Below are 26905 nucleotides of genomic sequence, written 5' to 3'. Positions count from 1 at the left end.
ATATAAACTATGAAGTCTATTACACACAGGGTAAATATAGTTAATAATATTGCATCATGTAATTCAAACACTGAAGATGCATTGATGGGTTACTTCTTTTAATTTAGATTCAAAACCTACACTGCTCAGGACATGTAAAATTGTACAACTTTTATTTCTTAAGTACAGTTTAGTTCTGGAGCTGAATTCCCCTCTGTTTACCCCCTCTGTATATCATATCCCAGGTTGAATTTTTTTTTTTTTTTTTTTTTTTTTTTTTAGGCAGATAGTCCATTTCCCACACAGTCAAATCTCTGGTGAAAGAATGAATTCTGTGTAGAAGCACCTTGCGCTATCCTTTGGGTTCACTTTGGTAACAGAAATCCACACTATGTTGCTGGGAAACTGGAGTAAGTGGCAGTGACTAGTCATATGGGAAAAACCCACAGACAGGACCTGTTTTCTGGGCAGGTCCTAATGATACAGCACTGCCCACATTCAATCAGAACTTTCAGAACTTTCTAATTACTGCCCCAAGATGAATGGTATATGCTGAATGTTATCAGAAGTAGACCAAAAAAAAAAAAAGCAATAGGATCTTGAAAACACAAATGTAGAGATTTCTTGAGAGGGCAATATCTCTGCATGATAGAGGATCTCAAAGGTAAGGTTTACCATTCATATCACACCACATGGGGAAATAAAGAACAACTCCTGAACACAGCAGGTACACTGAGCCCTCCTAACATGTAATTTTCTGAAATAAAAAAAATAATTTTCTGAAAAAAAAGGCATTTCTAAACACATCTTTCATTACTAGAAGTCTCTGACTTCCTGGTAGGCTTGCATTAATAAGTCATAAAATTCTAAGGCCTCTTAAGGATGCATGGACCCATTGAACATTACAAAATTCCCTAATATACAAAACTGATCAAAGCAGAGAAGTCCTGGACTTGCCTAGTCAGTTCCACTGTCTCCTGGGTAGTTATCAGAGGAAGGAGTAGAAAGACCTGACTTTACTTCAACCTGCTTTGCTCTGCCATCTATCTAAATGGGTTTTCGACACTGCTTACTTTGCAAACTAGACCCTCTAAAATATTAATTGTGTAAAAGTAGCTTAACTGGAGCTATGGAAAAACTATAAAACATTTTATAGTGAAATAAAATAAAAATCCAGTGCTTCAATAGATACAGAGTATCTCAGGAGACCAGACAGATAAAGAGACATATGTGAGCAATCTCCCAGAGCTTATGAGTAATATATTTCAAAAGAAAACCTATGGTGGAGAGAAAATGAATCATTTTTACAATGAAATCTAGAAATTGCCACAGTTATACAGCACAGCAGGAATTATTCACATGTGAATCATGTGGGGACAGCATTAGACAAAAAGAGTATTATTTCTGCTTTGATCAATTTAGATCAAGAATCATACCGTGAATTTTAATCTAAGAAACATCAAACATAAGTGAACATTTTTTGGCCCATAGAATACACACAAACAAAAAGACCCAAGTAGATTTCATATTTAATCTCAGTTGCTGCTTCTCCAAAGACTGTTTTGTATTGATTCTCATAACCACTTATATGGTAGACTTATTATTAAAAAAAAAAAAAGGTAGGTGGCATTGTACTCATATCCTATTACTGCTGTAAGAAATTACTACAAACCTCAAGGCTTACAAAAATGCACTTTATTGTCTTACAGTTCTAGAGCTCGGAGATCCAAGACAGGTCTCACTGGACTAGAAATCCAGGTGCCTGCAGAGCTGCCTTCCTTTTTGGAGGCTCCAGGGGAACTTTTTGTCATTCTCTAGCTTCTAGAGGCTGCTGCATTCCTTGGCCTCTCCCAGTGCCAAAGCCTGCAATGGTCTCTCGAGTCTTTCCCACATCACATTATGTCACCTCCTTCTTCAATATTTACAGGATCCTCATGATCATGTTGGGCACACAGGATGATCCAGGACAATCTCCTTATATTAAGGTCAGTGAAGTAAGAACCTTAATTCCATCTTGAACCTTAATATCCCAGTGCCGTGTAACAACATATTCACAGGTTTCGGGGATGAGGACATGAACATTACAGGGGCTAACTCTGAAAACTATCCCTAGTCATACCACAAGGGAGAATTGACATCAACATATAAGAACAATGCCCAGAAAAGGTGTTTATAAAATGGAAAAGTTACTGAATAACAACTACTTGTTAACATCTATGAAAGAAAAAATTAGCCACTTAACAATGCTTTACTCATATGTTACAAAATGTGGTCCCCATACAAATGACTCTCAGGTAGATCTTTCCAAATGTAAATCCAATGATCAAATCCTTCCCTTAACATTCTTCCAAGGCTCTTGAAAAGACATGAGGTCAAGTTCAAACTCCTTGGCAAGAAGTGGAATCTCTTCACTGGCTGGGCCCACCACCACTCGCCCTTGAGCATGTACTCACTCACATAGGTATTTATTGAGTGCCTGCTACTACCAGAAAGTGATCTGAGTGCAGGACGCAGTGGTGACCAAACATAAGACAATTTCTGCCACAGGAAGTCAGTCATCTAGAGGTGGACTTTAATGAACTCATTTCACAAATGTAAAGCCACAAATAGTGACAAATATTCCTCAGATATGCAGGGCATTCAACACAAATATTCCTTGAGATAGAGTATTCTGAGCAGACTTGTATCTGACCCAGACACACTAGGTGATCCTCCAGAAGAGATGCCTGAGGGCACAGAAAATCTGGGGGGGGGGGGACGGGGGGGTTAATGATCAAAGGAGAGCAGAAGGAGTTTAACAAGCAAAGGGACAGGCGCATACACACTTTAAGGAAAGAAACAGCAAGTACATACTTCGGCCTGCAACACCACAGTCCAACATGAAAACTGCGACACTCCTTGTTCAGCCCAGTGTCTCCTCCTCATGAAAGGGAAGGCCAGGCACCCCAAAGAATTGCACCACTGCATGTCTGTTATAACTGACATTATACTGTGTCATATTGTTGATTTATATCTGTCAACACAGTAACTGTGAGCTCACTCAAGCCAAGACCTGGGCTTCGTTCTTACCCCAATTCCAAGAGTGCCCAAAAGAGCAGGTGACTGAACAGCAATGATTAACAAAAATCATATACAAAACCTCCACCTGGAATGTAGGATATGGTTCAACGACACAGCACTTGCCTAGCATGCGCAAGGCCCTGGATTCCATCACCGATTCAACAAAAAAGAAACAAAAAACCATAGTTGACTCTATAATGCTTTCCATTTACTTCTCTCCCTGACATATTCTAAGGACACAGAGGTAGCTCTGACTGAGAAGATAAAACCAGATGCATGTTATTTATCACAAAGAAAATTGGCAAATGAATATAAGTACATAAATCGAGAGATCAGGAAAAGAATAAAATAACCCTAATGAAAAAAGAAATTGGAATTGATTAAAGAAGTTTTATTAAGGAATAAATGCAATAGAATAAAATCAATAAAATTGGTAAGTATCCAAAAACAAGTTCTTCCAGGGGGAAAAAAACACATTAAATCAAATAAAACACTAGCTATCTTAACATAGACCAAATGGACAAGTCACAAATATATCAAATTAGGAGGAAGACAGGGTAAATAACAACACATATTAAAGTATTCACACAATGCCACTCCAATAATGAAACAGATATTATAGAAAAAAAAAATTCAAATTTCCAAAATAAAGAAGAAAAAACTTTAAAGATGATAACTGGGAAAGAAATTTTAAAAGTTGCCAAGGGATAAAAAATGGAAGAAAAAGATGCATCTCCTGTGTAGAAAACTTCCAAATAACTTATGTAAATATTCTGCCCTCAGGCAGGTAGAATTTAATTTCTCATCCTTTGAATGTTGAAAGTGTTTAGAGACTTGCTTCCTGAAGAGTGAAGTGTGGAAAAGGGGAAGGTGGTAACTTCACAGTAGAGAGGCTGGCAAACCTCAGTCACATGAGCAAGGTTAATATCATCAATGACAGGTCATGTTGGCTGCAGGTTCCACTGACATGATGTGATGAGGATGGCACTTCATCCCCATGGATTTCCTCCCCCAAATCCATAACACCTGTCTCATGAGAAAAAGAAAAATCGATATACCTGAATTAGGCATAATCTACAGAACAGCAGGGCTACTAAAACCACCAAGGTCTTATAAATCAAGGAAAGTCTGAGGAACTGACAACCAGAGGAAATTAAGGAGACATGAGAACCAGAAAAGATAAAGGACACTACAGAAAACTAGTGAAATCTGAATAAAATACTGGATCCCTTACCATAGTAATGTAAGAGCAAAGAGAAACTAGGTGAAGGCATACAGGACTGAATTATACTACTTTTGAAACCTCTCTATCAATAATTTAAAGCTATACTAAAAAAATTTGCTCTTTGAAAAAGTGGTCAAAGAATTAGAATATTCTAAAAATGAACCAAACTCTCTGTTTATGTATGATCTATAAACTGTATAAATGCATTCTACTGTCATGTACAATTAGAATAAAATTTTTAAAAATTGCACAAGTCTATGCAAAACTGTACTCTATATTGCATAGATCTACACAGATATACATGTATAAACACAGTAAGTTAAAGTAAAAACCGAAACTGAAAATGCCCTGTAATGATTGTGTTTTATGCATATCAATTCCTTTTTTTATATTTACTACAGTTATATATGTTATCAGTGGGGAAAATTGGATAAGGGCTTCCCAGGACTAAATGTACTATTTTTGCAACTTCCAATAAGACTATAATTATTTCATTATAAAAACTTCATTAAAGAAAATTGGGGTTATAAAGTCATATGAGTAGCACAATCACTCATCATTTTTTTTCATGTAAAAATTAGTTCTGGAAAGAAACATATGATACATGCTATCAAGTCATGTAGTCCTATACACAATGCACGGAAAGTATTCATTAAATTGTACTTTATCTTCTTTGCTAATGATTATGTTCTTATGCCAACTTTTCTTTCCAAGACTTGTTTTCTGTCTTATTCATTTACATATTCATTAGTAAAAATTTGTGAAGGCCCGTTCATTGGTGGAGTACTACATGAAGCCCTGGGAAATTAAAGATGAATTAGGCAGGGTGTGTCTTCAAGGATCTTTCAATCTACTGAAAAAGAAAGACACAAAAGCAACTACAAGGTATGAATTAAGAGATGCAGAGAGAAAATGTCTCAGGAATCAGTGACACTATCCCCAAGAGAACAGGTGAGCTAGATCTTAAAGGGCAAGTAGGGATTTTTTTCAGAATATTAAAAGTTCTATGGGATAAATGGCCTGATGCATTCAACAAATAAATGATAAAATTAAAAAGGGGAAAAAATGAACCAAACCACATAGTTTCAGAGCTGAACTTTTTAAACAAAGTTTCTGTACTTTGTTAGTTAGGAAGAAAGTTAGTTTCTATACTTTATTTAAACTGGTAAAACGGTAACATTAGTATGCTGTAACCTATAAATATCTGTATGTGTATGCATATACATATATTTAATATTTTTAGTTGTAGATGAACTCAGTACCTTTATTTTATTTATTTTTCTCAACGTGGTACTGAGAATCAAACCCAATGCCTCACCCATGAGAGGCAAGCACTCTATCACTGAGCTACAACCCCAGCCCCTGTATATATATTTTTATATTGCAAATAACCACTAACAAATAAACAGAATGAGATACACTAAAAACACTACAGATAAAGCAAAATGGAATTCTAAAGAATGCTCAAGTAGTTCACAGAAAAATGACAAAAACAAAAAATGGGAGTAATGAAATGAAATGGCAGACAATATCTAAATACATAAGTTCATCATTGAAAAAAGAGATCTGGAGAGTAGATTAAGGGGAAAAAGTGACCCAACCACATTCTGTCTGTAAGAAACTCCTTTAAAATACAAGGATAAAGGTAGGTTGAACACTAAAAAGATGAGAAAAGATATGTCATACAAACATTAATCAAAAGAAAGCAAGAGCCAGGCACAGTGGTACATAACTGTAATCCCAGGGGCTCAGTAGCCTGAGGCAGGAGGATCCTAAGTTCAGCCTCAGGAATTTAGGCCCCAAACAACACAGCAAGACCCTGTCTCTAAATAAAATATAAAAAAGGGTTGGGGATGTTGCTCAGTGGTTGAGCACCCCAGGTTCAATCCCTAGTACCAAAAAAAGAAGAAGAAGAAGAAGAAGAAGAAAGTATGGCTATATATTGATATAAAACAAGTAGACTTTAGAGGAAAGAAGATTACAGCAACATAGATACTATATAATGATAAAATTACATAATGATTCAATTCACCAAGATGACACAGAAACCCTAAACGTGTAATCCAAGCAACAAAACACTGAAGCACAAACTGGGAGACAAATTGACAGAAAAACTAAAAAGAAAATCAGCAAGGATAATAACAACACCACCTTCAACCAACAGAATTTAATCAATATTTGTACAATGCAACAAAGAGTACCAGATGCATCTCTTCCCAAGCATCAACAAACTATAAGTGAAAATAGACCATATCCTAGGCTATGAAAAAAACCTTAAAATATTTCACAAAAATTTACCTATACAAACATATTGAACCAAAGTATATTTTCTAGTTTTGGTATTATACGATAGTATACATTACAACCATCAGCGGAAACTGGATACAGCATGAGACCTGTCTGTACTATCTTTGCAACTTCTTGTAAAACCATAAATATTTCAAAATAGAAAGTTCAAAAGTAAATGACACAAAAATGACAGAAAAAATCTCATTTACAAATATTTAAAAATCCTTTTAAAACTTGTGCATATTAAACCCAGCATTACCTTAAAAATGATGAGCGCGCTCCTCATGTAATTACTCAACAGATATTGTAGTGAGTGGCTATCCAATACCTGAGGCTGCCATGCACCAGATGACAGGTGAGGCTGGGGCAATGGACATGGCCCCCCACCCCCACAGCACTATTTAAGATGGGGTAGAGAGGAAGGCCCTTTTGACAAATTGAAGGGTGACGGAAGAGTAAAAGCAAAGGTCCTAAGGTAGGAATAAAGTAGGCTCATTGGTGACCTGGGAGGAGTTCACCGTGGTGAAAGCAGAGTCAGGAAAAGGAGGCCCGAAGTGACAGGAGATGGTGAGCGGCCACAGTCACATAGGGCAGGCTTTCGCAATGGTTGGGTTTTATGTTGTATGTAATAAGAAAAATTACAGTAAAATCAGTAAAACAGAAGCACACTGCCATAAGTTTCTTACTTAAGACACGAAGTGGTATAAAGTACATTTCTAGATTACTTGAGAGTATTTCATTCTTATATAGAAGAAAAAATGATATGGCATGTATAGATGGAACATATGTGGGATAAACATGAATAGAAATAGATGAAAGAATCAAGAGACCTAATATTCATGCATCATTAACTATACATGAGACATCTGGGCCCTAAATATTCATGATACAGTAAATAGCAGCAAATATTCAGTACCTACATAGTTTGAATAAAACCACACATTGTTGACATCTCTTCAAGCCTTATATGTTCTTTGCTTAAGAAACACAAAACCCATGGATGTTCAGCAAGAGCACTGCCAAGCTACTGCCAGGGCCAACTCCACATCTCTGCATCACATCACAGCAAATAAGTGTTATTGGTCCCAGACACTTTCCATCTGTGGGCCCTCTTTCTCAAATCTCTACTCCGAGAAAGACTGACACAGCAGAGAGAGAGGTAAAAATGAACATATTGTTCCCCAGAATTCAGATACTTCAGCCTGCTTGCACTTCACCCTATGCCTTGCTTCTCACTGTATGTAACTGAGTGATTTAGTAAATCACATGATGAGAGATTACTTATTTCATCTGAGATTCTTTACATTCAATGAGCTCTCAGCTAGCAACTGAAAGCATATTTGGAGGTCACTCTCTTAATCAAGATAATTACCTACATGACAGTAGGCAGACTGGCACAAATTGAAGATACATAGTGTCGATTCTACTTCAGGCACCAAAAAGGAAAATACTCAAGTGATCCAAAAGAAGGCAGGCAAAGAAGCAAAAAAAAAAAAAAAGAACAGTAAATATAGGAAAACTGTATGGTCATGAGCCACATAACCATGTTTTGGTCAATGATGGACTGCACATACAAGATCCATAAGATCATAATGGAGCTTTAAAATCTCACCTAGTGATGCTGTAGCCATCATAAGGCCACAGTGCAAAGCATTATGTTTGTGGTAATGCTGGTGTACATGAACCTACTACACTGCCCATCATATAAAAGTACAGCACAGAAAATTATGTCAAGTACATAATATTTGATAATGATAAGGGATGATTACTAATTATTATTAACAGTATTATACAATTTATTATTTTAGAGTGTACTCCTACTTACTGAAAGAGTTTACTGTAAAGCAGTATACCTATGACACAGGCAGTAGTCTTATACATCTTCTGTTTACTGCATCTCTTGACGGAAGCAAGAGGCCACATGGTGTGATTGATCCATATCACCTAGGTCTGTTTAAGTACACACTGACGTACACAACAAGAAAATCACCTAATGATACATTTCTCAGAATATATCCCTGTTAAAAGATATGCAACTGTAGTAAGACAACAAATTTAGATAAAAAAACATCAGTTATGTTAAATGGAAATGTTTCAAACCTATTAAAAAGATGACTTATATTGTCTGGCTGAATAAAAATGTAAGCCCCACTATCTTCAAGAAAACAACTTTAAATATAAAGACATAGATCAGTAAAGAGTAGAGGTATGGGAAACAATATGTCTTATGACCAATGGTGATATTAACATCACATATATTGCAGGACAAAGAATACTGCCAAGGCCAGGAGTAGAGTCGCATGCCTGTAATCCCAGCGGCTCAGGAGGTTGAGGAAGGAGGATTAAGAGTTCAAAGCCAGCCTCAGTAAAAGCAAGGTGCTAAGCAACTCTAAATAAAATACAGAATAGGGCTGGGGAGGTGGCTCCATGGTCAAGTGCCCCTGAGTTCAATCCCTGGTATCCCGCCCCCGACAAAAAAAAAAGGAATACCGCCAAGAGTAGAGAGAGGCATTTTAACAATAAAGGAATCCATTCATAAAGACTACTACAATCCTACATTTAATTTTCATAAGGAAAAATAGACCTTCAAAATAGCAAACAAAACTGATATAACTGAAATGAAGACAAAATTGTAGTCAAGAGACTCACCACTCCTCTATTAATAAGTGACAGAACAGAGGAAACCAATAAAAATATAGGAAATCTGAATTACACTGACAACCAAATTGACAAAACTGACACTCATAGAATACTCCAAGAAGAGCAGGGTACACATTCTTCACAAGAATATGGGGACTATTTACCAAAAGAGACCATATATTGGGCCATAACACAAATCTGAAGAAATTACATAGGATGTAACTCATACAAACTATGCTCTCTAACTACAATGCAATTAAGTTGATATATATATATATATATGTATATATATATATGTATATATATATATGTATGTATATGTGTATATATATATATATATATATATATATATATATATTGTGTGTGTGTGTGTGTGTGTGTTTACTATGGTTTAGATAAAGTTTGTGTGTGCCCTTTAAGGGTTCACATGCTGGAAGCCTGATCCTCAGTGTGAGTTGATGGCACCTTTGGAGGGGGTAGTTAATGGAAGCTAGTTAGGTCATGGGGGCATTGTCCTCAGAAGGGACACAGTTCTCTCAGGATTCCAGATAGTTCGCTCAAGAACAAGGTTTTATTTTTTTTATTAATTTTTTTTTTATTTACAGACACATTTTGATTCATTGTACACAAATGGGATACAACTTTTCATTTCTATGGTTGTACACAATGTAGATTCACACCATTCATGTCGTCATACATATATAGGTAATACTGTCTCATTCTACTGTTTTTCCATCCCCACCTCCTCCCACTCCTTTTTCCTCTACACCATCCAAAGTTCCTTCATTCTTCTCTTCCCCCCACCACCTCCCATTGTTATATATTGTCATGCACTTATCAGAGAAAACATTCGGCCTTTGGTTTTTTTGGGCTTGGCCTATTTCACTTAGCATGATATTTTCCAACTTCATCTGTTTACCAGCAAATGCCATAATTTCATTCTTCTTTATGGCTGAGTAATATTCCATTGTGTATACATATCACAGTTTCTTTATTCATTCATCAACTGAAGGGCATCTACGTTGGTTCCACAATCTAGCTATTGTGAATTGAGAAGCTATGAACATTGATGTGACTGCATCACTGTAGTATGTTGATTTTAAGTCCTTTGGGTATAAACCGAGGAGAGGGAAAGCTGGGTCAAATGGTGGTTCCATTCCATGCTTTCTGAGGAATCTCCATACTGGTTTCCCGAGTGGCTGTACCAATTTGCAACTCTACCAGCAATGTATGAGTGTGCCTTTTTCCCCACATCCACACCAACACATATTATAGCCGTTCTAATTGGAGTTAGATGAAATCTTAGAGTGGTTTTAATTTGCATTTCTCTAATTACTAGGGATGATGAACAAGGCTTTATAAAGAGCACAATTGACTCCAGAATCTCTCTGGCTTACTGTCTTGCCATGTAGTCTCTCCTTCTCACACATACTCCTGGAAGATTCATATCATGATGCAATTATAAAAGGCCCTCACCAGAATTGAGCAGATGCTGGCAGCATGATCCTGGGCCTCAGACTTGTGAGCCCATACCGTACAGCACTGGGAATACTGCTATCGCAATAGAAAACAGACCAATATGCTGGCATTTCCCCCTAATACTGGAAAATTTTAAACTATTTCTAAATAATCAATGAACTTAAGCTGAAATCACAAGGAAAATTAAAAACCAGGCTGAATGAACTGAAAACAAAAACAACCTATTAAAATTTGTGGGTTGGAAATAAAGCAATGCTTTTAGGGGAAATTGCTGAACAATTATTAAACTAGAAATACAAGTCTCAAACCAGTGACTACACTTCTACATTAAAAAACTAGAATAAAAGCAAGAAATGAAAACAAAGGAAACAAAAAATGACATAATAATGAAATTAATAAAACAAAATGAAAAGAAAAAATAAAACCAAGATAGTCCCTTAAGAAGGTAAATAATTTAAAAAATTGGAAAAAAAAGAAAATAGGAATATTTAATTTCTTGTTGTTTAAGCAATATCAGAAAGAAGTGACATCACTTAGGTGGTCAGATGATGAAAATAACGAAGATAATCATCATCATCATCATCTTTATGCCAATATATTGGAGAAATGAGATGAAATATATAAATACCTTGAAAGACACCAAAAAGAATATACATGGAGCTTGGGGCCAGGGGTAAAGCATGTGTTTAGCATATGTTAGGACCTGAGCTAAATCCCAAGCCTCCCCACAAAAAAAGGGGAAGGAAAGAAGAAAGAGAGGTAGGAAGAAAGACTAAATAACCCTGTATTCATTGGCAAAAATGAATCTGTAGTTTAAAACCCTCTCACAAAGGAATTCTAGGCCCAGATGAGTTTACTAATAAATTTTACAAAACATTTAAGGAGAAAATAACAATTCAAATATAAATATAAACACATATACTTGTGTCTGTATCTCAATATCTGTTATATTAATATATAATTATATTAATAACTATATACTATATTAATATATAACATATAAATGTTACATATTATGTATGATATGATACATTTATATATATATATATATATATATATATATATATATATAATCCCCCAGAAAATCAACAGGGAAACATATCTTTGGAGCCAACACTGTCATGATAAAAAAAATCAGAAAAAAGGATTACAAGAAAAATATGCTTCACAGTCACAAAAATTCCTAATTTTTAAATATTTTACTAAATCAAATTGAACATTATATTAAAAGAATAACACAGCAAAATACATAGGCTTTAACCTCAGGTATTATTTAGGTTTAACATTCAAAAATCAATAAATTCATAACTCTAAAAAATAAAAATATCTATCTGATCATTTCTATAAATGGAAAAAATTAAAAATAAAAATACATTCATCATGAAATTCCTCACCACAGTAGAAAAGTAGTGTGTCAATATACTTAAGACTTCTGTAAAAATATATATATAGTTTATATCAGACATAGTACTTTCCTTCTAGGATCTGAAAAGACACTTAGATTTCTACTCTGAGCTTCACACCTGTACAATATTAATATTGTACTAGAAGTTCTAACAAGTAAAATACATACCTTTGGAAAAAGCAATATTGTCTTTTTTTACTGTATTTTTTAAAATATATTAATATTTTTATTATTTTGACTGAACAAAAATATACATTTGCACTGTTAACCATCTCCCCTGCTAGCATTAGGGTTAAGCCCTAATTGTTGTCAAATATCTGTGGAGTGCTACCGTGTGCCTGACTTTTTAACGTTTTCCAAGGACACAAACAGACATGGCATTTCAGCCTGTACAATGCAGGCCGATACCATAAATTTGTTCCCATAACATTTCGTAGAATTTCCCTGGGCACTGACCACTTCTGAGTCCTTTGAAAAGACCTCTGCACTGAATCCTTCCTGTCCTCCTTCTAAGGCTTCATGCTCCCAAATTTCAGGCAGGGAACCGGCTACACCAGAGTCACATGAGGGAACATTCCAGAGAATGGCGATTTCCAGGTACCACTGCAGCAGATTCTGACTCAATGGATTTGGAGTAAATATTGGGAAATCGCTCTTTCTCCAGAAACTTCTCACTTGATTCTGATGTTCAGCCATGTTCTAGAAGCACCATCTACTTATTGTTCTTCTGGAGATAGAATACAGGGCTCCACAGGTGGATAGGAGGAATAACTTCATATGTACTAAAGCACAGTAGATTATCTATGGTTGACAACAATTAACTGAATATTTCAAAATAGCTAGTAGAGAGGATTTTGTATGTTCCCAGCATAAAGAAATGATAAATGTCTGAGATGATGGGTAAGTCAGTTACCCTGTATACTGGTCACACTATATATTTATGCATGTATTGAAATGCCATAGTGTTCCCCATAAATATCTATGATTACTATGTGATTATTACAAGTATATATTTGCAACTTTAGCAACCTTGACCTAGACTTCTAAAGGGGAAAAGGGTTGTGTCTTAAATGTCTTTAACACAAGTTAAACTTCAATGAACACTATTGAGCAAAAATGCAAAAATTTGGTCTGGGGCTGTAGCTCAGTGGTAGGGTGCTTGCCTTGCATGTGTGAGGCCTTGGGATTGATCCTCAGCACCACATAAAAATAAATAAATAAAATAAAGATATCATGTCCATCTACAACTAAAAATTTAAAAATGCAAAAATTTTCCCTATTATGAAAAAGAAAGAAAGGAAGGGAGGAAGGGAAAAAAGGAATATGGTACCAATTCATGGATAAGATATTAGGGCACATGAAAGCCCACAAGTTCCCCAAATATCTCTACTTATAGGTTTATCAGAGAGCCTAAAAATTTTCCCCCTTTACATTTACTTCAACATTATGCATTTTTTTTTTAATAAAGATCTGGTGAAAGAACACTTCTGCCTAACCCTTGTCAATGATTTTTTTGTACCCCACAAGAGAAGACAAAAAGGAACCTCCCTCTGAGCAAAACTGGCGTTCCATGCTCTGACTTCTCTCTTCCCCATCCCCTTCCTCCCGGCGCGCAATATTGTCTTAATTTACAAATGTCATGATCATCTACAAAGAAAATTCTATAATTGTATTAAATAACAAATAGAAACAAAAAGTGAGTTTAGCAAGATTGCAGGTCACAAAGTATACAAAAATCAATTGTATTTTTACATGATAATAATGAAAAATCAAAAATAGAAGTTAAATACGTATATTAAGCATATTAAATACTTTAATTTGACTAAAGCTATATAAAACTTAAACGATACAAACTACAAAACATTGCTGACAAATATTAAAGAAGACATAGGTAAGAGATATACTAATTTTTGGATCAGGAAACCCTGTTATTCAGATATCCACTCTCTTTAAATTTAAATATAGAGACCAAAACCCCAACAAATACTTCAACAAGGTTGTAAGAGAAATAGGCTGAACCATTTATAAGAAAATTCAAAGAACCCAGAATAGCTCAAATACTTGAAAAATGAACAAATTTGGAGAGCTTACACTACCTGTTTCAAGATACACTACAACTAGAGTAATAAAACAGTATGATATTGACATAAAGATGTGTGAAACAATGGAACAGAAAACAGAGTCCAGATACAGCCTCAAATGTATATGAGTGACTAATATTTGACCAAAGACATCCATGGTAAGAGAACAGTCTTTTCAGCAAACGGTACTGGAATGACTGGATAGCTTCAGAAAGAAAATGAAATCTCACTTCATAACATGTAAAAATTAACTAAGTATATCAAAGATTTAAATTTAAAAGAGAAGTATTATGCTTCTAATGAAAAGAGGAGCACATTTTGTGAAATTAGTTTTGGTATTTCTTTAATTAGGACACAAAAATATCTAGTAAGCAAAAAATAATATTTCACCCTCAAAATTAAAAATTTTAACTTTATATGACATCGTGAAAATGAAAATGCACAAAATATTGACTATACATCTGACTAAATATTTGTATCTACATGTAAAAAGAACACCTATGGCTGAACAAGAAAACAAACAAAAATGGGCTGAAGTTTCTACATGCACTTCACCAAGGATATACATATGGCAAATAAGTCCATCAACAGAAGGCAGTAGGAAAATTCAAATTAAAGATATACTACTATAAATCCTTATGAATATCTAAGACTAAAAGGAATAATCATACCAAGTGTTAGCAAGAAACCGTAACAACTATAACTCTCTCACACTGCTAATGACAAACTGTCAGAGCAACTTTCAAAACAGTTTTATAATTTCATAAAGTTTTAACATACACCAATTATATAAATTGGCCATTCTATTCCTAGGCATTTATCTATGAGTAATGAAAGCATATTTTCACACAAAAAAATGTGCACAAATATTCAGCAGCATTATCCACAATAGCCCCCAAATGTCTATCAACAGGTGAACAGGTAAATTTTGTGTATCTACACAACAGAACAGCAGTGAAAAGAAACAAATTTTTCATGTTACAGTGCAGATCGACTCAAATTAAGTATACTCAAGGGAAGAAGCCAAGCAAGACAGAGTACATACCTTATTATTCATTTACTAAAATTTTAGAAAATGCAAACTACAATGACAGAAAGCAGTTACGCAAGACAGTACTGAGATGTCAGTAAAATGGCAGAATATGAAGCTCCAACCCTCATACTGCTACAGAGTCACTAATTGTGGTAATCAGTCAGATAAGAACCTTTGCAGAGGCCCCAAAATCTAGCTGAGAGTTCCAGCACTCCAATGGAACAAAAAATCTGAGTGTGGACACACTGGAAAGGGGAAGGTGGTCAGCATATCTTGGTGCAAGAGAAAGACCCCCAAGGCCCACAATTTCTCCCATGAGGGAAAGTGAGAGTAAAATGAGTGTCTCCCTTCCCATCCCTAAAAGATGCTATCCAAAAGGCCTTTAGGGCCTGATCCATCTCACTCAGAATAATTAGGGATCAGTATGGATGAATCGTGTGAAGGCATCTAGGAGGAGGGAGAAAGGGACTGGGTGTCGGCATAGCAACCAGCATGTCATTCTCAACAGCCAGTCATGGATCCTCCTAACTGGCTCACAGATTTCACTAAAAGGATCTCCTCTCACTATGACTAGCATGACCCAATGCAGAACCCACATGAGTTCCTGCAGACAGCACACAGATATAAAAAGCAGGCACAGATATTAGGGCAGCCTTGATTCTATTTGACTGGCATAAGGAGCACAACATTGGACACTTTGGGGCACTGCTTTAAGGAAAACAGGCAAGAGACTCTCAGCACCAATCCTGACTTTGTAGGATCAAGAAAAGACATACAATCCTAAGACTTCTGCACTCAGAAAATGAGAAGAAGATACACCCATAGAAAAGGTCAGAGAGACCCCCAGAATCTCCAACTAGACAATAGTGAAAGTCTCTCTTCCAAAGTCAGTCAGTAAAAAACTGGAATATGTGTCTACCACTTCCAATGCAAAGACAATATAGAACATGTAAAATGAAGGAAATATGACGCCAGCAAAGGAACACAATATGGCTAAAGTGGTCAACAGCAAAATAATGGAGTTCTATGAACTGCCTGAAAATGAATTCAAATTAATCATCTTTAAAGAAATTCAGTGAGCTACAAAGGAACATAGACAACTAAACAATACATTGACAAAATGAAGTCAATAAAGAAACAAAAATCAACCTAACAAAAATTCTGGAGCTGAAGAAACCAACACATGAGCTTTTCAGAAAAGGTTCAACAGAGCATTTCAACAGCAGCTTTGATCAAGCAGGAAAAAACAGTCAATTCAGTCAGAGACAAATCATTTGCAATTATCCATTTAGAGGAACAAAAAAGGAAAAGGGAATACAAGGGATGAAATCTTGTGGGATTATGGAACATAAACAAGTAAACCAATGTATGTATTTTGAGAGTTCCAGAAAAACACAAAGAGAAAAGGCAAAGAGCTTTCTCTTAGGAACAATAACCAAAAATTTCTCAAATTTGGTACAGGGAAATCATCATTCAGATCCATGAATCCCAAAGAATCAGGTATTCGCTGAGAAATATTGTTATAAAATCTTTAAAAGTCAATTCTGAAAACTGCAAGAGAAAAACTGCTTATCACATACAAGGGAAACTACAGAAGACTATCAAATTTCTCAGCAGAAATTTTGCCAGTTGGGAGAGAGTGAGATGATATGCTGAAAGTACTGAAAGAAAGAAAAATGCTAACAAAGAACATTATACAGGACAAAGCTATAAGCTGTTCTTCAGAAATGGGGACAGACAGACTTCCTAGAAAACAAAATGTGAGAGAGTTCATCACCACCAAATTTACCTTATAAGACAAGCTAAAGACAGTTCCTCAAGTTAAAATGAAAGAATGCTAACAACATGGAAAATACATGAAGGTACAAAATATCTGATAATGGTAAATACATGGTCATATTCAGAATACTGATACTGTTAAGTGGTGCTTAATTCAATTTTAATTCTAACATAAAGGTTAAAAGAAAGTTAAAATAACTATGATATCTTGTTGATACAATATAATATAAAAATATGTGTGTTGAAATTAAGTTGCAATCCACTTAAAATATACTGTTATAACTATGAGATGTTTTGTATAAGCCTTATGGCTATAACAAAGAAAAATAAACCTATAGTAGATACAAAAAAGGTAACCTAAAAGGAATCAAAGCATTTGTTTACAAAAAAATCATGTCACAAAGGAAGACAAAGAGGATGAAACTACCAAATTTCCAAACACAATAAACAGAATAGCAATACTTAATTCTTACCTATTGATAATTATTTTAAATGTAAATGGATTAAATTATCTAATCAAAAGACACAGGAATGACTAAATGAATTTTTTTTAAAAAGTAAGTTTCTACTATAAGCTGTCTGTAAGATTAACTTTACCACTAAGGACACATACAAGCTGAAAGTGAAGGGATAAAAAATATATATATTTTAAACAAATGGTAACCAAAAGAGAACAGGAATGGTTATATTTACATAATGAAAAAACAGACTTTAAGTCCAAAAGTGACATAAAGGACAAAGAGTCATTATATAATAACAAAGGTGTCAGTTCACATACAGAACTGATATATTCAAAACATTCCATCCAATAACACAAGAATACAAATTCTTCTCAGGCACAGATAAGACATTCTCCAGGATATATCATACGTTAGGCCACAAAACAGGTCTTAATACATTGAAGATGATTCAAACAATTCTAAATATCCTTCGCAAACACAACCTATGAAAACAGAAATTAGTTATGAGAGCACTAGAAAATTCACAAATATGTGAAAATTAATCAAGACACTCCTGAACAATCAATGGGTTTAAGAAGAAATTTTCTAAAATCTTGAGATTAATGAAAATGGAAATGCAACCTACCAAAACCTATGAGTTGCAGCAAAAGTAATTTGAAGAAGGAAGTCTGCAGCTACAAACACCTATAATATGGGGGGGAAAATCTCAAATAACCAACCAAACTTAATACCTCAAGGAATAGAAAGAAGAATGAAGAACTAAGCCCAAAATTAGAGGACGGAAGAAAATAACAAAGATTAGAACAGACATAAACGAAACAGAGACTAGAAAAACAATATGAAAGATTGATAAAACTAAGAATTGGATTTCTGGAAAGCTGAAATTGAGAAGTGTTGGGGCTGGGAGTGTAGTTCAATGGTGGAGCATGTGTTCAACAGGCATGAGACGCTAGGTTCAATCCCAAACACCAGACACAAAACTTAACGTCTTTTAGACTTTTACAAAAGGGAGAAGTCTCAAATAAGATAACAAATGCAATTGTATCACAATTAATATCACAAAAATACAAAGTGTAATAAGATGACAAAGAATAATTTTGGGCCAAGAAATTTGAAAATCTAGAAAAAGTAGATAAATTACGAAAAATATACAACCTACCAAGACTAAACTCTGAAGAAAAAGAGAATCTTTTTTTTTTTTTTTTTCTTTTGCGGTGCTGGCGATCGAACTCAGGGCCCTGTGCTTGTAAGGCAAGCACTTTACCAACTGAGCTATCTCCTCAGCCCAAAAAAAAAAAAGAATCTTAGCATACCAACCCCAAGTAAGGAGACTAAAAATCTCAGAGGCCCTGATGGCTTCACTGAGGAATTCTACCAAACATCTAAAGAACAGCAGTCTGTTCTCAATCTGTCTCAATCTCGTCCGAAAAAAAGTAGGAGGACATACTTTCAAACTCATTCCATGAGAGCAGCATTACCCTTATACCAAAGCTAGGCCAGGATACTACAAGAAAATTACAAACAAATATTGCTGAAAAATAGATGAAAAAAAATGCTCAACAAAATACCAGTAAATTAATTAAACAGTACATTAATAGGATAATGTATCATGAACAAATAGGATTACTCCTTGGGATGCAATGATGATCTAATACATGCAAATACATAAATGAAAAACATCAAATTCAAATAATGGAGAATAAAATCATATAGTCATCTCAACAAACACAGAAAAAGCATTTGATCAAATTTAACATACTTTCATGACAAAAACTTTCACCAAATTAGGTACAGAAGGAATGTACCTCAACATAATTAAGAACATGTATGAGAAGACCACAGTTAATATCTAACTCAACAGTGAAAAACTAAAAGCTTTTCCTGTAAATACAGGAACAACACAAAGAGGTCCACTTTTTCCACTTCTATTTAACACATTACTAGAAGTTCTAGCCAGAACAATTAGGCAAGAAAAAGAAATAAAAGTCACCCAAACTGGAAGAGAAGAAGTAAAATGTTCTCTGCGCAGATGACAGTTTCAGTGAGAAGCTTTTAGAACTAACAAATAAATATGGTGAAGCTGTAAAATACAAAATCAATGTTGAAAAAAAGCACTTGCATTCCTACACAGTAACTGTGAACTACCTGAAAAAAATTAAGGAAATAATTTCATTTATAATAAAATAAAACAGTAATAAAATACATAGTTACAAATTTAACCAAGGAGATTAAAGCTCTATTTGAATTCATGGGGTGGGGAAATAGGATTCATCAACATGAGCTTTCACACAGGTGTAGAAAGAGATGACAAAGATATTTTGCTCATTATTTTTCATATTGGCAGAAAACTCCGGGCAGAGGGCCAGACTTGAAATGTCCACCAACAGGGATTGAGCTAGATGAACTTTGCTAACACAATGAAATACTAAATGATCATTAAATAGGATGAAGAATACATATGGGCATACATGCATGTAGCCTACCATATATTGTTGCATTATGAGATAAATATAAAGTTGGAAAATTAAGTAATGTCTCATTTTTTAAAACAAATGAGACAGATAAATGTTTAAAAAATAATCAGAAGAACATGCATCAAGCTGTAAGCAATGAAATGAGAAACCTTCACATGATATGTTAGACAAGTCTGCATTTTTTTAAACTTCTAACAAATTGGTATTATTTTTTGTTACCCAGAAAGATAAACCCCAAAATTTTATGTAGTAATTTGCCCTTACTGGCTCTGCATCACGGTCTTTCTCCAATTTGGTACTTCTAATAAGTCCAAAATGCAATTTCACTTGCTAGACCTATTTTAAAAACTCTACTTTTCCCATAAATCTGTAAACTGATTTAGTACATCAGATTTCCTGGCTTAGTCTGAAAATCCTTTGCAGCTCAGCGTAAGCACATAAATCCTCTTTTTTTTTTTTTTTTTTTGGTTCACCCAAGAAAATAAAGGCAAATGCTCAGAAACATTTGCTGTTTTATTTAACCAAAACTAGTATCTTTTCACTGACGTTTCTACTTTCTTAAAAAGTAGGTATTCTCAGTTGTTTTGTTCATAACTAAACTTTATGAGCTCTTATGTTTCTGAAGAATTTGGGGGGAAAACAATATTCGTTGATTACATACTGAGAATGCATAATCACCCCTTTTTTGGGGGGGGGTAACCTGGGATTGAACTCAGGGGCATGCGGCCACTAAGTCACATTCCCAGCCCTACTTTGTATTTTATTTAGAGACAGGGTCTCACTGAGTTGCTTAGCGCCTTGCTTTTGTTGAGGCTGACTTTGAACTCAGGATCCTCCTGAATCAGACTCCCAAGCTGCTGGGATTACCATAACTACCATTTCACAAGAGGCTCATCCAACAATTATTTGCATCTACCATGAGTCAATTTACTTTCTTCTATGAAAGAGCTCCAAATACACATGATTCTGGGGTAGGGTGACTGGACAATGCTTGACCACAAGCAAGCATTTTATTTTTTAACACAAGTCTGAAACCAAAGTGATCAGCTGACAATAACTGGGTATTTCTAGATAGTCCAGAGTTAGGAAAGGTGAGTGGTAACACTTACCCTGGTCAAACTTCAGGGGAGCCACAAGCAAACAACCTTGTGCAAGTGCATCACATTGAAGAACACTGGCCCTTTCTGACTATTTCATCTTTCTTTTGCTCAATTGACAGTAAAAATTTAAAACTGCAAGAGCTTACAATCTTGGAAAGTACATTTTTTTTAAACATTTTATCACACATTTACTTGTCTCCTATGCTTGTTAACTAGACTTCTATAGAGAGAAAGAATGAATACTATTTTTTGTTCCTCAAAATGAAGCCCAGGACTTAAAGAGGATATACAAACAAGAATGATGATTGAGGGCTGGGATATAGCTCAGTTGGTAGAGTGCCTGCCTCGCAAGCACAAGGCCGTGGGTTCAATCCCCAGCACCACACACACAAAAAAAAATGATGATGATTGAGCTAGTCAGCTTTTCATAACAACACACACCCAAGATAAATCCACTTGAAAGAAAGAGAGGTTTAGATTGGCTTATACTTCCTGAGTTTTCAGTCCATGGTTGCTTAGCACCAATGTCTTTGGGCCTATGGCAAGGCAGCACATCATGGCATGAGTGTGCGGTGGAATAAAATTGCTCACCTCATGACAGCCAGGAAGCAAAGGGAAGGGGGATCAGAGTGCCAATATCCCCTTCAAGAGCGTGTCCCCAACGCCCTAACTTCTTCCAATGAGGCCCCGCTTTTTAAAGGTTACACCTCTTCCCAATAGTACCACCGCTGGGAACACTTCAGATCCAAACTACAGCAATGAAAACACTCGAGATTTCACTGATTTGGGAGAAGCCATATGTGACACATTTTCAATGTATGCCCTGGGAATGGCTAAACATATACTAAGCTCTAGTTTAGCATTTTTTCATTGGATATAATTTGTAGTTTTAATTAAGGCTATCTTCTTTCAAACCAGCTGAACCGATTATGTAGAAACTAGTTATTCTTTAGCCCAGGTATACTAATAAAAGTTTTACTTCAGTTCAGCCCATTCAGCTACCATGGTACTGATTAAATGAGAGTCATTTGTTCAGTTGCTACATGACCAACTTCACTTTCTTCACTCCAATGTCAAAAGATTGTACCCTAGCCCTACAAAGTTATTTTCCAAACATATATTTATGATACAAGTTACCAGACCTCGATCTGTGCAAATTCTTATTCATTCAAAAGAAAAAATATTCACAGTACATACTTTAATGGCAGGATATGTTAGCTGTGTGTTAAGTCATCATTGTATACAATAGGAATTCATTATACAGCTTCATTCTGCAAGTTACAAAAGCTGTTAATGGGTACAAATGTAGGCTGAAGAATAAGATTTGCCCCCTATACCTAATGGGTGGTCTGCATAAATTTGAGATTGTTTTCCCAGGTCAAGTATTTTGATATTTTAATAAAAAATCACTTCCATTTCAGATATTTTTGTCCATGTGCAAAGCAGAATCTTGTTAACAACATATTGTACACAAACATGCAGATTCTTGAAATTATAAGAAACTTTGTGACATGCTCCCAAGAACCAATGCACATTAGCTGAGGTGCAACTTCAGTAGACAAAATAAGTTTTAAAAGACTGATGCCCAGGACTGACAACTTTTCTTAAATGCAATGTAGCTGTCAGTCTATACTACCTTAATGTCCCAGTGATTAAATTCTTTGGCGCCAAGGGTTCATAAAGAAACTGTTTTCTAAAGACACAGTTGACTTGAAAGATTTACTAAGGTTGCTTCAACTGCTATCCCTGAGAATTGTTAAAACAATATAATTGTCAAACTAGTGTATTGCTAATCACATTTTTATTGTTAACATTTGCCACTGAAATTGCTCTTCAATTGTTTGTTTTGGAACAGACTCATAAAATATCATGACAGCGATATTTTGGCACATATTGGAAAATCTGCCATGAATAAAGATTTTTTCCAATAAAATAGAGTTTGCCTATATTACTTGGCATTAAAATGATTTACTGAAGTAGCCAAAACATAAACCACTGAAATAAAATGAGAGATTAGAGTTATAGCAACATTCAAAGGCCGATACATCCAAATTCACATTTAAAAACACATTTTAAAGCAACTTCTACTCTTTGGAAAGTGGCAAAGTGGAAAACAGAACATCCTTCATCCTGCTCATCTGGCAATTCTGCACATAAAAGCCAAGTCATCTGGATGCTTCTGATGGCTCACATTCTTCAGGAACCCGCATTCACTAAACAGATCCAGAATGCCTTGGTGCTGTGGGCCCAGAAGATTACATACACTACAAACCAATTCAGCTTATTCTCATTCGTGCTACTTGATCCTTCACTCCCTGCCCAACACAACCTCCTGGTTCTGCCAAAGAAAATGCAGAGTTCTAATGCAGGTGAGCCCTGCCAAGGAAGCAGCACCCAAGTCCCAGGATAATAACTTTTATAAAGAAATCATCTTTCCCAGCTTTCTCCATTGCTTGGCCAGTCAAAACTAGGGCAACTTGTAGCTGAAGCAGATTTGATTGAAACACTGCCCACTCTCTGCTCTGTCATGTTATCAGAACTCCTGGGACTGAGATCTGATCAGACCTCAGGTCAGCAGTCTTCCATGCTTCCTTCCCCAAAGTTCCTTTGGCTGACCCCAAAAGTCTCACTTTCTGTTTACATCCTCTGGTGGCTGAAGGTGCAGGGACACTCAAGTTTCCAGTATATGCCTGTGACCTTAAGCCAGATTTTCTCCAAGTCCCAAACTGTGGTTGGTCAGTCTACTTCCACCTTGCAGCACAGGGAATCTCGAAGACTGACTGACCCCTCCCCTCCTCACCAGAGGCTAGTGTCTGATTTTGAAGGGCCTAAATTATTTGCACAAATATGAAATATAGTATAAAGCCCTGCAAGATTTCACCCAGATTCTCCTTTAGTCTCACTACCTACCCCTTCTCTGTGGCCTTTGCTCCATATACTGAGGCATATTTAAGTGTTCACTATGCTAAGTGCTGATCTTGCCTTTCCATTTCTCAAACTGCAGGGCTCCCCCTTACTCAAGACAACTCCGTTTTCCAGAGGCCCTGTCCAAAGGTCACTACTTCTGTGAGACAGCAGCTGTGGCTTCTTTCCTCCAATGATGTGCTACACGTGGCTTTTTCCTGGCAACATTAATTTAAAGGGCCTTGTACTCAGCCTTCCAAACAGGAAGAAGCACTGTGCCTCCTGAGTGGGCAGTTACAATTAGAGATTACTTTTATTTCTTTTCTGAAACAACAAAAATTACTTTTAATTGGCTATTTAACAGTTTGAATCCACCCTTGGAGCTCCTGATGGACCATACAAGGCCTGCTGTCCCTGAGACTTCCACATGGCTACTCTCTACAACAGCAAATTCAGCACTCTGCTCCATGCCCCTGCACTTGCCTCCAGGCCTGCAGGAAAAACAGAAGCTGCCAGCAATTTCTGCCCATCAGAAGAGACAGGCTTATTTTCTTAATGAAAAACATCTAGGAGATGTACTGCTGGAAAGAGCACACCACACGGGGAACTTTAGAAAAGAACAAAGAAATGACAAAGCCTGCAAGAAAGCTTTAAGTACATCAAACATCAACAGCTATGGACTGAGAGTAAAGAAAAGAGTTATCAAGGGTTCGAGGTAGACCAAGACCCGAATGAGTGGAAAGCTCTTTTGTCCTTTTTTTAATGGGCTACCAGTAAGAAGGCATGGGAGTAGTGAACATGCAGGGTCCCACACAATCTTCTCATTACTCCTTGTCTGAATCACATCATTGCTAGAAGCGGTCATATATATGCTAGAAAACACCTAGGCCTCAAACTTAGAGGGAAAACTGAAGTACATACTGTGTTTCCTTGACTCTAGGAACCCAACAGTTCTAAGATGCACCATTATTTTATCAAGTGCTAAGAAAGAAAAATGTTGCCAATTAAAGCTATGACACGGTTTCTTATTACTTGGAATATTATTTTCTTTTTATTGAAAGAGCTCTTTCAGACATATTCAGACACAGATTTTTATCATATATCACTCTCAGGCATTTATAACAAGGAAAATAAAAGTGAAATAAATTGGTTAAGGCAATGACAACCAGGTCACCTCGCTGAAAGCATCTGTAAAACACCATTGATTTGGAAAGTATACCTCAGTTTCAGAAACGTTAAGCTCTGAAAAATGTGTGATTCACAGAATCAATAAAATATTGTTATGTATAGCTCAGTGATAAAAATTTTTAAAAGTCAAGGTAATAGTTCATGGGATAATGACTATGAAGACCTTCCATTGATTAAAAACTATATTTATACAGAGAAAAAAATCTAAGATTATTTAACTCAAGAAAGATGAAAGTAGAATAGGAATTTAATAATGCTCTTCAAGGACATCAAAGTGCTGCTCCGTGAAGCAGTATTTTAAACTCCCGTATTCTTTACTTTTTAGCATCGAGATTTCTTCCTACAAGCAACTTGAATGTGAGGTTGTTCTGGTCAGAGCAAGAGCACCTTCCCAGTCTCTGGGAGGCCATGGGGCTAGGACCAGCTTAACTCCTGACCTAGACAGATATGTCCCTTTCTATTCACTCCCTAGCACAGTCACAAGTGCAAGACAAGGGCTTAAACTGTGGCATTAACTAATTAAACATTCACTTCAGTATAAAAATATGAAGTACTTGCTAGATGCTCAGTACACAAACATTAATATATTCAGTAGCCTACAAGAAAGAATTTTCTGTATCAGAATTTTAGACCTTGAGATGATAGCCAAAGGGTAAAATGAAAATTTCTTCTCACAAAAGGAGCTGAACTGACCTTAGCAGTTTAGAAAGCCTCCTGCCACAGCAAGATGAATCACACCTACTCATTAAGACCCATTCTAAATACACACATACACACACACAAATGTGCACATGTGTTTTTTTAGGGGTGGAGGGAGTAGTGGGGATTGAACCCAGGGGCTCTCTACCACTGAACTACATCCCCAGACCTTCAAATTTTTTGAGATAGGACTTGCTAAACTGCCCAGGTTGCTCTTGAAATTGCGATACTCTTGCCTCCGCCTCCCAAGTTGCTGGCATTACAGGCATATGTCACTGTGTCTAACTCCATTCTGGTTTTAGAATTCTACAACACTGGTTGCTTTTCAAATGCATACTAAATTTGACTGACTGGATAGTCTGGGTGGTTTATCCCATTCCCAATTATGTGGCCAAACTCAGCACCTTGCTGTACACTGTCCTCCAAAACAAATCAGCAAGTAATGCACATCATTCCTACTGAAGGTATAACTCTTAGTATACCTTAAAAACCCCCTTTACACAGCTCCCATATTTATTTCTCTCCCTTTTCTGTATCCCTTCTCCGGATGCTGCCTGAAAACCCCCTTGTGGTATATCCTAATCAATTCGGTTCAGGCTTTCATCACGTGTATTCCACCAGCATGGCAGCTCCGTTCCATCTGGTCACCAGAGCCATACTGTGAGAATGCTACCCACTCCCACCACTACACCTCATCCAATGCACAGTACTGAGTGCTATGGTTTGAGGGTGTCCCTTCCACAATTCAAAAGTTGTCAATGTGACAGTGTTATGAAGTGGGGCCTCAGGAGGTTTTTAGGCCATGAGCACTCCTTCCTCCCCAATGGGAAGCTTCACAAAGCATGCTTGCTTGCCCTTCCATCTTCTGCCATGTGAGGACACAGCCTGATGCCTTGATCTTGGACTCTCCAGCTTTTAGAACTATAAGAAATGTGTTTCTTTGCTTTATAAATTACCCAGTGTGTAGAAGTTCACTAGCTGTGCAAATGGACAAAGAAATTGGGGTACATCTTTTCTTTTCTACGGTTGTGCACAATGTAGATTCATACCATTTGTGTAATCATACATGTACACAAGGTACGTCTGTCTCAGTCCACCATTTTTCATAC

General features: G+C 36.1%; 1 protein-coding gene across 10 annotated transcripts in view; it reads right to left on the bottom strand.

The window, feature by feature from the left end:
- Ulk4 (unc-51 like kinase 4) overlaps positions 1–26905 on the bottom strand; it is a 623492-nt gene that overhangs the window by 311150 nt on the left and 285437 nt on the right. Inside the window, exon 33 of one of the 10 annotated variants that reach the window (XM_047532460.1) lies at positions 26696–26717. The exons of the other annotated variants lie outside the window; for them this stretch is intronic. Within the exon in view, the coding sequence (XP_047388416.1) occupies positions 26712–26717 (6 nt within the window). The 3' untranslated portion in view covers positions 26696–26711. Of the gene's footprint in view, positions 1–26695; positions 26718–26905 lie in introns of those variants that run through there. 10 annotated transcript variants of the gene reach the window in all.

Source organism: Sciurus carolinensis, chromosome 17 (genome assembly GCF_902686445.1).
Source record: "Sciurus carolinensis chromosome 17, mSciCar1.2, whole genome shotgun sequence".
Lineage (NCBI taxonomy): Eukaryota > Metazoa > Chordata > Mammalia > Rodentia > Sciuridae > Sciurus > Sciurus carolinensis.
This window is presented reverse-complemented; position numbering and strand designations above follow the sequence as displayed.